This window comes from Vipera ursinii, assembly GCF_947247035.1.
Source record: "Vipera ursinii genome assembly, chromosome: 1".
In the NCBI taxonomy this organism is placed as follows: domain Eukaryota; kingdom Metazoa; phylum Chordata; class Lepidosauria; order Squamata; family Viperidae; genus Vipera; species Vipera ursinii.
Genome location: NC_139512.1, coordinates 84,376,022 through 84,388,303, shown reverse-complemented (window position 1 = coordinate 84,388,303; position 12,282 = coordinate 84,376,022). Strand labels below are relative to the sequence as shown.

Genomic DNA, 12,282 nt, shown 5'->3' with positions numbered 1-12,282 from the left:
TTTTTTTGATTAGGTTATAATTTTGGAGTTCATTGTAAGTATCTTATCAAAATGGCTAAGACAAGAAGAAAAGTGAACTACTAATACCACTTTACAATGCTTTGGTAAGGCCACACCTGGAATACTGCATCCAGTTTTGGTCACCAAGAAGTAAAAAAGATGTCAAGACTCTAGAAAGAGTACAGAGAAGAGCAACAAAGATGATTGGGGGACTGGAGGCTAAAACATATAGGGAACGGTTGCTGGAATTGGGTATGTCTAGTTTAATGAAGAGAAGGGTGAGGGGTGACATGATAGCAGTGTTCCAATATCTCAGGGGCTGCCACAAAGAAGAGGGAGTCAAGCTATTCTCCAAAGCACCTGAAAGCAGGACAAGAAGCAACGGATGGAAACTAGTCAAGGAGAGAAGCAACCTAGAACTAAGGAGAAACTTCCTGACAGTTAGAACAATTAACCAGTGGAACAACCTGCCTCCAGAAGCGGTGAATGCTCCAACACTGGAAGTTTTTAAGAAGAGACTGGCCAGCCATTTGTCTGAAATGGTATAGGGTTTCCTGCCTGAGCAGGGGGTTGGACTAAATGACCTCCAAGGTCCCTTCCAAATTATTATTATTATTATTATTATTATTATTATTATTATTATTATTATTATTATTATTATTATTATTATTATTATTATTATACCCATCTTACCCTTTCCTCAAACAGCTTTTTCTCAGAAGGTAGACTAGTGAAGCTAAAAGGGATTGTGCCAAAAACTTAAGTACAAACCAAAGGTGAGCTTTGAATTTCAAAACCCAGCCATTGTTTTAAAAGTAGTTCTCTGCTTTCACATCCATTTTCTAGAAGAAGAACTAATGGGACAAAATGTTAATTTGTTGGACAGGAACATGTGAAGTCTGCAGCTGTCTTTTGTTATATTCTCCAGTAAACGGACTCAGTGAGATTGCTGTATACATATTCAGGAAAGCTTAATCCAGTTGGTATGTTTATTCTAACTGGCTTATTTTTCCTCCAGTATGTGATTGTGAACTGTGAGATTGTTCAGCCTTTTGACTTCTTTTTCCACATTTTTGTTTGAACTATCATTTCAGTATCAAAAATAAGCAGCTCTGAAGGTTGATCAAGGAGAAGGAGGATACTTGATGGATCTCTGCCTCTGAGTGCTTGCAACTTCAGAAGAAGAAAGTCAACAAATCCAACTGGAGTGTGGATGCAATGAATGAATGAATGACTAGGAAGTGCAAGTAATCTAACTTGCAATAAGAGTAGATGACTCTTGACAATTGGTACCTTTGAGACCTACCCTAGTAATCCAGTGCCAGTAGATGTCTTTCTTCATTTAATGCATTATTGGCATGTCTTACCCAGGCCAAAGATCACCAAAATCATATAAGTGTTTGAGATCTCCAGATTTCTGCATCAAGAATGATGTTAGGAAAGGAGGACAGGGAGCTGAAGTGATACTTATAGTTTTAGAATAGCTTACTTTGCTGGTTCTGAGGATTTCAAACATTAGCTTCAGTCCATCGTTCACCAGCTCTTCATTGTATTCTTCTTCCTTAATGGTGACAAATTCCCGTAGGAGGTTCTGTACTACTGAGTAACGAGATTGATAAAAAGATGTTTGTAGTGACTCAATCCATACATGCAGCTTCCACGGGATTCCTGGAACCATTCCGAAATAAAGGGAGAAATACAATTTTATTAATAAGTGTGGACATTCAACCATTTTTTTAAACAACATGCAGATAAGAGGCAAATACGTACTCTGTATCTTGTCAAATGGTTGATTTTATTTATTTATTTATTTATTTATTTATTTATTTATATTTAATTTAATTTGTATACCGCCCTTCTCCCGAAGGACTCAGGGCGGTGAACAGGGCAATAAATACCAAAAATACAAAAATACAAAAATTAAAAACATTAAAAATTTTAATGTTCTAATAGCACTAGAAGCTTATTTATACAGTATGACACAGGGTGGCACCGGGAGGTATAATATTTCAAATAGATATATAAGAGATGTGATTTATTTTTTAAGGATTACTATAAAAAAATAACAGAGCTTAACAGAATTAAGAACCTGCTTTTGCTTATCTTTATGTGCATGGATGACATGCTTAATATTATGGATGCATTGAAAACGGTTCCCACGCTGCTTTCGCTGTGAAACTATCTATGCAAATATGATCAGGATGGATTGTATGGTTATTTACCTCCGGTTGCCACAAATCTGCTAATGAACAGATATCTCCATTGTTGCACAAAAATATGCAGCCTATTCTAGTTATGTAGGAAGAATTTGAAGACTTTTCCAGGCATGGTACCGAGCAACTCCGAGACTATTCCAATCATAGCGTAGAATTAGCAGGAATTACTCAAGGTTAGACAACACATTACTTTAACCAAGTAGTGGGCTGCTCTATTTCTTCTTTTCTTTTTTTATCAGTTTGGAGGTCTACCCATGATTTCCTAAGAAAGTAGACAGGTGGGTTTAATCCCACTTTCTGCAATTGTTGTTTAAGTTCTTTGCTGTCCGTGCTTCTGAATATCCCAAATCTAGCTGGTAAGATGTAGAGCAGAGGTCCTCAACCTTTTGGGCACCAGGGACCGGTTCCGTGGAGAGAGGTTTTTCCACGGACCGGAGGGTACATGGTTTTATGTCCTGCCTGCATCCCATTAATGGGGCTTTGCTTGTTTGTGCAGACCGGTTGTTGGCATGCTGCAGCCCAGTACTGGTCCACAGACCGGAGGCTGGGGATCCCTGATGTAGAGTACCACTGAATGCTAAGAAAAAGAATATTAGTAATGCTCCTATTTTCTTATGAAAAATCATCAGTAAGTCCCTCAGTCTTCCCCATCCCAAGAGCCTGAATTGCACTGCACTTCATAAAAGCGTATCTGGCTCACATTTATGGAAGTTCATCTCCCAACATGTCTCAAGGGCTTAAGTGAAGCAAAGCCATGCTGGGTTAACTGGAATATTATTATAACCAGAATATAACTGGATTCCCTATCCCTAGCCCCAGTTCTAACTCTGACTCAAGAGCAGGTACATCAGCAAATAAGGTTACTACAGAACAATATGGGTGAAACAGAGAATCAAGGGGGGAAAAAAACCTCTGCTTCTTTAGTTTAATGAGATATCAGAACTAAAATGAAGTGTTTCTTTTGCTTCCTCAGCTTGTCAGCAAAAATGAAAGGTGAAGAAATAACTCCTATTGTTAAAAATGAGAAATTTGCAAGAATGCTCTGTAGCTTTTTCCATTCAAGAATAAAGATTAGAATTCAGATGCTGCTGTTTCTTCTTAAACCTCATTTCAATTCCGAGGAAAGAATGCAAAGCAGGGCAGAACTTCTATACAAGTTTGAAATATAGAAAGAAGAAATTCAATCATATATGGCTTGCTACCAAATGACCCATTTTACATAGCTGTTTAAATGACAAATCTGATCTTCATCTGTGATTAATCCAATATTCTTAAACTAATGTTTTCAAACTTAATTAAAAAAAATCTTGCACTGGATTGCATCTCCTTTAAAGTACAAGAAACATTTGAGCAGATCATGTGCCCTAATAATGTGATGGCTCTTTCATTTTAATGTTAATTTAATGCATTTTCAAAAATCTGATCTCCTCCTTAAAGAGGGAGATTGAAACTCTCCAAAGTTTTAAGAACCAATTTTCCAACAGTTAAAAGAGGATTGAGGCACAAGCGGCTGTTTCTTAATAGTCAATCTTTATTTCACAACAATGGTAAGCTGAAGTTTATTTATTGCCAAAGCATTATCCTATTACTGTAGTTCAGTTATTTGACCAATAATGTATATTTTGCAGTACAGACGAAAGCTGGTCCTTCAGCTTTTTCCAAACATTCTTTCTGGAATAAATTAGAACTGCAACTAGACTTTTACAACGTACATTTTAATTAAGTGTGGCATTTTTGCCTGAATCATACCAGAGACAGATGCAAAATTAGTTGCATCTAAATATAAATACTAAGTGCTTTTATTTATTTTACTGTATTTTTAGAGCAAATTGCAAACAAACATTAAAGACTGAGAAATATCTGTTGATCATATTTTTATTTTTCCTAGCTAAAATAAAAGCCATCATCAGAGGACTCTACTTTCTACCTCAGGAAGTAAAATAATAACAATATAGCTGGAATATATTACAGCAATGTTTTTTAAAACTGTGTTTGAAATTGGGATTGCTCCTGAGGCTTTAATGTTTGGCCAAGACCCTAGTTGCTGCTTAGAATGAAGAGAGACCAATGGCCTTGAATTGGATTCTCAGTGAATTCTAGAGAGCTCCTTGTTTTTCAGAAGAACATCAGGGGGTGAAGTGACAGAGAAGATACCTATCACAGTGCTTCCTTCCTCCCTGGCTGGTTCTAGTTATTATTAGTGGGGGGAAGAGATCTAGCCTGAGAACTCTGCTTTGTGGCATTCCTTAGGGCTCTATTCTTTCTCCATTCCTATTTCACGTCTACATGAAACCATTGGATGACTCCATCTGTTGATATGGTGTCAGGAGGCAGCAGTAACCTGATGCTATCTTCTTATTCTAGGTCACGGTCCCCAACCTATGGGCCACAGCCCCACTATCAGGCCGTGGCCTCTTGGCCAGAGGGCCATGGCAATGCCTGGCTGGTGTGTGCATGCGTATGTGCGCACTCCCCCCCCACTCGCGCTAGTGCCGGCAGCCCCATTTGTGCATGCACGCCGGCGTGAATGAAGCTGCTAGCATCGGGTGGGTGGGTGTGGCTCATTTACGCATGCACGAACGGGGCCTCTACTGCCACGCCAGTGCATGCAGCCCTGTTTGCATGCACGCGTGCACCATTTTGGAAGCTGCTCTTCTTCTCTCTGGGCCACGAGCCCAGAAAGGTTGAAGATCTCTGTTCTAGATGACTCAAAGATGTTGTTCATGGTTCTTCCCCAGTGCCTGGAGGCTATGGAGGTCTGGAAGGGGAAACACAGGCTTTGACTTAACTCAACAAGACTATCTATGGCTTAGGGGATACTCTTATCATTACAGTAGTTTTGGATGGGTTTATTATCCCGGACAGAACTGCCGCACAATTTGGGGATCCTCTTGGAAGAGAAGTAGCAACTCTGATCAAGGGGGTCTTTGAACAAATTTATCTTCTATGTCAATGGATCAAAAAGCCCTGACTTAATGACATAGCTTCTGATTTTCTTTGCAGCAAGTATAAGTATGAATATAAGCTACTACTACCTATTTCTTTTCATTCATTTTGTACTTTTTCATTTATTTTTTCTTTGTTTCCTTTTTTATATTCTTTTATTTATTTATATCCCACACCTTTATTATTCTTACAAATAACTCAAGGTGGCAAACATATCCAATATACCTTCTCCCTTCTATTATCCCCACAACAACAACCCTGTGAGGTGACTTGGGCTGAAAAAGAGTGACTGGCCTAAGGCCACCCAGCTGGCTTTCATGGCCAAGATGGGACTTTAACTCTCGGTTTTTTGCTTTCAAGCCTGGAGCCTTAACCATTAAACTTATTATTTTTAATCTTTTTCCCCAAAACTCTTAATAAAAAATAGCAAAACAAGCCCTGCCTTGATCACTTCCTGAACTACTGCCATAAGTTCTACGAATTTGAGGGTGCCCATCTGGAAGCCATTTTGTTCAGAATGCAGTGGTGAAGATAGTTACCACTATTTTGCAAGATCTTGCCTGCAGAAACCCAGACAATCACTAGATGATAGCAAAACGATTACAGAACTCTCCTCTTTGCTGGCATCTGGTAGTTGTCAGATTTTTATATATACCTGTGTATATAATCTGATCAGGGAGCCCTTTAAAATAAATCCAGCATTAAATATATATATTTAATACAGACACACCACACAGAGAGACACTCACAGACAGAGACACACACCTGTATGCACAAGTGACTTAACAAATTCTTCCATGCCTTACAATGATAAGGAGAGTCAAAAACAAAATCTTACCAAGTACTCTCAGTTCCATTGTGATATCAACATAGCCATGCTCTGCACTGTAATACATGGCCTCCTGTAATGCTTTCATTCTGGTTTTGCATAATTTAACTTGGCCCTCATTAGAGCTTCCTTGGCTGGAAGTATCGTTTTCCACACCTTCTGCTAAAATCTCTTCCAGTGAGAGAACATCTCCCTTCGACTGCTGTGGCTGTGTCAACAACTTACGCAGGACATTTCTGTAAAGTAAAAGCAAAAGGTGAGCTACATAGATCTGGAAACTATGAGATAATTCAGTTTACTCGGGTAATTGGGTTAGTAAATGCCACAAAAACAATTTTAACGATGCCAAGGAATCTTTCTAGACAAGCAAAAGAAATGCAAAGGTGGAATTTAGCAACATTTTCTATTTTAACTATTTTCAACTTTGTTTACTGAAGTATTCACTAGGCCACACACAAATTAGCACTATAACCATACCTTGCAATTTAAAACGATCTTGCTTGTCTTAAATTGACACTAGCAGCTGCACTATGTGAATTGAGTTTAAAGATACACACGCACACACACACACTGTGTGTGTTTATGTGTGTTTATATTGAGATTTTTTTAACAAGAATAACTAACGTGAAGTAAAGTAGAATGAGAAAGAAAAAAGGGAGAGATAAAAAAAGCGCAAAGTGTAAAAAAAAATAACAGGAAGATAAAGACAAAAAAAGTAAAAAAAAGAATACATAAATGATATAAAGAAGTGGCTTTTGATCTTTACAGCAGGTTTAAGTACAATAATATTTTAACCTCTCTATCTAAGCTTATATCATGATTTGCTCTTTTCTATAGCCTATCTTCAGGGACGCGGTGGCTCAGTGGGTTAGGACGCTGAGCCTGTCGATCAGAAGGTCGGCAGTTTGGCGGGTCGAATCCCGAGTGCCGCGTAACAGAGTGAGCGCCTGTTACTCATCCCAGCTTCTGCCAATCTAGCAGTTCGAAAGCACGTAAAAATGCAAGTAGAAAAATAGGGACCACTACGGTGGGAAGGTAACAGTGTTCCGTGCGCCTTTGGCATCTAATCATGCCGGCCACATGACCACGGAGACGTCCTTGGACAAGTGCTGGCTCTTCGGCTTTGAAACAGAGATGAGCACCGGCCCCTAGAGTTGGAAACGACTAGCACGCATGTGCGGGGGAACCTTTACCTTATAGCCTATCTTGTCTAAATATCAGAAGCATAAAACACAATTTCACTTTTTTCTTTTTTACACAAAAATCCATATTTTCTGCAAAAGATATAAAAAGTTTTTATTCTAAATCTCTCTTGCAGCTATTCTCCTTGTTGCTGTTTCCCCCCCTACCCCAAGATACTAGAGCCTTTGGTAATTTGAATATTTTCTATTAATGTTTGAAATTTCTGGGCCAATGGTTCTCCATAAAAATAATATAACAAAAGATACTAATTTAGAAATATAAATTTTGCTCCTGATGGTAGCAAAAATATGAATAGGTGGCTGATATTTACAAAATGATTAAAAATGGAGTGATGCTAGGATACAAAAACTTGATGAATACAATTGTATTAGGGTGCAGAAACATCCTGGCAGAACTATTGCTTTCATCACCTGACACCTGGTAAATGAAAAAGTAGAGACCATTATTCTCTGAGATTGCACTACAGTCCATAATCCACCAGTATCCTTTGCATGTTATTGAACCAGCCAGAGGCCTTTCATAATGTCCTGTGAAAGAACCCAAATAAATCCCTTGCTCCAGGTGCTGATATAAAGCACAAAAGGAAAAAGAGCTGATATCTCCTATCATCCATGGGGCTCACCTGTCTACACTTATCAACCTATGCCTATGATTTACCTGTGTCCATGAGCAGCAGCATGGCTGAAACAGTTCATGTCCTCATGAAGCGATGAGGACATTCCATTGGCTTCCAGCATACTAAGAAGGGGATCAGCTCCTCTGCTCAGCAGCAAACTGACCAGCTCATAGTTACCTAGAAATGCAAACAGTTGTATTGATTTTTTTTTGTAAAGTTGTAAGATAGCCTTCCTTCCTTCCTCTAATTTGTAATAGTGGTCTTGTTTATTTGATGAGATGTGGGTACCAAATTTCACTGTGTAAATACAGTAATGTGCAAAAGTTTGTGTATATCTATATGCATACCATTATTTTCTATTATAGTTTCCATTTCCCAAAAAGGGAGTAAGAATCATGCCAAGTGGATCTATGTGCATATACTAGGATCACATATTATCTTGTGTACATACAGTAAGTACAATTCATCATTTCATAATCCTACATAGTCTCAGTGCCCCACTGCAAACAGGCTGCCAGGAACTGCATGGCTATATACAGTAAGTAAAAATATTTGGCACCTCTGAAAATATCGTTTCTTCCAAATTTGGGGTTTTTGACACTTCACAGTCAGACTGAAACCCAAATAGATATTGGAGGCAATCGTTTTAAGATTATGTATCTATACCAATATTTCTCAACTTCAACAACTTTAAGATATGTGAACTTCAACTCCCAGTCAGCCAATACTGGGAACTGAAGTTGCTGAGGTTGAGAAACCTCTTTACTTTATTAGGAATGAAAATGCAACATTTGCTGAGACTTGCCTGCTGCTGAGGCCAGTTGAAGTGGTGTCTCAGCATAATTGTCTTCTCCACTGTTGACAGCAGAACCTTCAACGTGAGCCCCTGCATCCAGCAGCAACTATAAAAAAAACAGGGAATTTGAAGAAGAAATGGAGGCAGGGAGACTGCTAATCATGGCATCTACCTTGTGGTTTGCAGTTATTGTACGACCTACAATAAGGTTACTAGATGTGGATTGCAACATTCCAGATGGTCAATAGAGGGCAGCAAATAATATTCTGTAAGCCTCTCCTACTCACTAGTGGTTATCTGGAATTTTGCAGCCCAGATCTGATAGTCCTAACATACACCATTTTTGGAATTTAATTCACTAACTCTAAAGAGTTTCTCTCTTTGTCTATTTTTTAAAGCTCTGGTAATTTTCAAAGAGACAGCTGTATGTCAGATGCATGAAACTATAACATTTCCAGCTATTTCTGAAAAAGTGGCAGATATGGAAGACCATTTGGAAATACGCTTAGAATTCAGAATTGTTCCTAAATGATTGTATCCACTTTTGGATTCATGGCCTCCAGCTGTTTTTAATCTCACTAGCTGAGCATCATTCCATAAAGCTACTTGGATGGATTATCGTCCAATCAGTCCATTATGATAAGAAATGTAACAGAAAGAAAGAGAGAGAGAGAGAAGAGAGAGAGAGAGAGAGAGAGAGAGAGAGAGAGAGAGAGAGAGAGAGAGAGAAAGAAAGAAAGAAAGAAAGAAAGAAAGAAAGAAAGAAAGAAAGAAAGAAAGAAAGAGATGCTTTTGTCCTTCTCAATCTCAATCCTCTCAATCCCTTCTGTTTTGTGTCCCTTGTCTTTTGGATTATCTGAGCTTTACTACGGTACTTATACAGTATATATCCCACTTTGGCTTGAGAGATCTGGTTACAATGAGGATGTCCACAGACAGCCCATGTGTCTGTGCCAACAACTTTTCCACAAGGTCTCAAGTGCTCCACCCTCTTTCCCGCTTTTCCAAGCTAAGTAGCCTCTGTCTTTTACCTTCTTTCTTCTTAAGACTGTTTTGAGGAGGGAAGGTTGGTTTATGCATATACCTGCCTGTTCATCCATAACAGGGCAAGGTCGTGTAGATTTTGCATGTAGCTGTCTGTGTCTAAGTGAAATAAGTCTCTGAAGATTGTATGTTTTGTGTGTGTCGAGACAGTTCTATATCTTTCAGTGCATACACAAATGCATGCCAATAAATGTGCCCAATCAGGTTCCTTGGCACATTTTGTACCTTCCCGCTGGCAAAATATTGCCTGTCCCAGTAAAAATAAAAAAATGACTATGAAAGCAATGCTTTGTTTTTGAAATACATTGGTGGTGTTACCTCTTTCCTAAATCTGTGTTTATGAATTGTTGCCAGTTTCCCTGGGAAAGTCTGAGGAAGGCATTTTATTTATTTGCTTATTTGTATCCACCTGATTATTTTTACAAATAACTCAAGGTGGTAAACATATCCCACATACCTTCCTCTTCTCATTTGCCCCACAACAATCACTCTGGGAGGTGAGGTGGGCTGTGAGAGTGACTGGCCCAAGGTCAGCTATTGGATAAAATATATGACCGGCCCAAAAATGCCCAGCTTGTTTTCATGGCTAAGGTGGGATTAGAACTCAATGACTCCTGGTTTCTAGCCAGTTGCTAGACCAAACTGGCTCTCATCGCTAGTGAAAACATAGGTGCTTCAAAATGGAGACATGTTCAGCAGCAAACATAGACTGGTGCCTTCCAGACATGTTGGAGCAATCCACAAAATCCCAGGCAGCATGGATTTTCATCTTGTTAGAGATTTGTTATGGATGTCCGATCATATTCTTTTCAGGTTTCATGTGAAAGTTTGACAACTTGTTTTTGCTGACCTGGACGACTGAGATATGGCCATGCAGCACAGCAAAAGTGAGCGCAGTCCAGTGTCGGCTATCAGGATGAACTGATGGGTATCGAGATGAACTTCCAGGAACCTGGGAAAAGGGGAGAAATGTTTATTGGTTGCAATTCTTCTTGTTGTTACGCTCCTAAAATGCGTTTGAGAATAGCACAACCCCAGCAAATTGCAATCCTTGGAATCTGTGGGCTGACATAACTCTGAAAATTCTGCCAACACTAATTAGTGTGTGAAATTCTTTAGGTTGGTTGGTTTAAAATGCATCTACTAGTTTTCTTTATAGGTTGTTCTTGCAGAGGGAAAAGATTTATTCTTTCAATTTCTGCATACCTTTGCATTATAATTCATTATCTCATCTACGGCAGGCATTGTTGCTTTAGAATCCATAAGTACCACCACCACTATCACCATCATTTCTAAAAAAAAAGAAATTTCTTTCCAAACCTATTCAGCAAATTATTATATGAACCTCAAAATGCAATATTTCACTTTGCAATTATTAGATAAGTATCCATACCCATTTACCTTTCTGCAGCTGATTTTTCACTTACTGGTATATCCAGATTTGCTCCAGCATCAATCAGCATCTGCACCATGGCTTCATCTCCAGCAGAACAGGCATACATGAGTGGAGTCATACCCTTTAAGAAAAAAGTACACAGCCAGTTATTGTATTTCCAAAAGCAAAACTCACAAACAAAATGTTGAGTTCTATATATTCTACATCTGCACATTTGTTTCTTCACACTTTATAATACATCAACATTATCCATATATGATATACTTTGGCATAAATATTTTTCTTCTTATAAACACTGGAAGTAGACTAGGCATGGAATTAATTTCAATGTAAGGATTTATATTGATTCTCTTGCAGAAATGCTTAATTGTTGCACATTATTTTATTTCTCTTTTTGTCTGTGAGACATAAAATGAATGCAATCACACAGCACATGAACCATAAACACAGGTTAATAACACAAAATTGCTACGTCAACATAACACACTGTGTTATGAACTCAGAGGTGGGCAGAAGTGAGTTCCAGATGACATACTATGAAACACTGAAACGACATTGGTTTACAGCTACTATATTTGTTTTACAAATTTAATTTGTCTACAAATCTTTACAATGCCTTCATGATATTGGTCAGATTAATGAGGCTTCTGAAATTCTTGTATTTCCCCTTATAAATTTAGTTACTGCCTTCTATTGACTGAAGTCTCCTATAACAGGATGATACTTTAGCATTTCTAAGGAAAAGGAGGAGAAGCATACATGCGCCAGTTTTGCTAAAATAACTAGAGTCAGTTAAGAGCTCATAGTGCTGAATGATTCGGAATATCAGAGTGGCCCTGAGTCCACCTGTAGTACGAACTTTTACATGCTGGTTTGTGGAAGAGTATAAGTTTACATGATTGTAATAACCTGGACTATCGATTTTGATCTTGCTTGTCTATGTCGTGAACATGATAGAACTGACTTTTATATACCTGATCATCCATTGTATTAACGCCTTCAGGTCCTAAGGCTTCTATAGCTTGGTTAATCAGATCAGTCCTTCCACAGTTCAACATTCGAAACCCCAGATCCTGCTGGAATTTTTCAATAGCAGCCTTTGCATCCATTCGCCGGAAGGAACTAAAGCAGCATTCTGGCCTGTGGAAGTGTTACAACCAAACAATGCAACCAGAGCTTATTAATTATTGTTATTAATATTACAGCTAGTGTCCTGTATCCCAGCATGTTGTGATC

General features: G+C 38.5%; 1 protein-coding gene across 1 annotated transcript in view; it reads right to left on the bottom strand.

Moving 5' to 3' along the window:
• Window positions 1–12,282, bottom strand: part of ABTB2 (ankyrin repeat and BTB domain containing 2) — a 150,306-nt gene that overhangs the window by 12,050 nt on the left and 125,974 nt on the right. The window contains exons 5-11 of the mRNA XM_083361380.1: window positions 12,021–12,186; window positions 11,078–11,167; window positions 10,501–10,602; window positions 8,616–8,712; window positions 7,852–7,987; window positions 6,001–6,227; window positions 1,490–1,668 (exon numbers count right to left, since the gene is read on the bottom strand). Coding sequence (XP_083217506.1) covers window positions 1,490–1,668; window positions 6,001–6,227; window positions 7,852–7,987; window positions 8,616–8,712; window positions 10,501–10,602; window positions 11,078–11,167; window positions 12,021–12,186 — 997 coding nt within the window. The remainder of the gene's footprint in view (window positions 1–1,489; window positions 1,669–6,000; window positions 6,228–7,851; window positions 7,988–8,615; window positions 8,713–10,500; window positions 10,603–11,077; window positions 11,168–12,020; window positions 12,187–12,282) is intronic.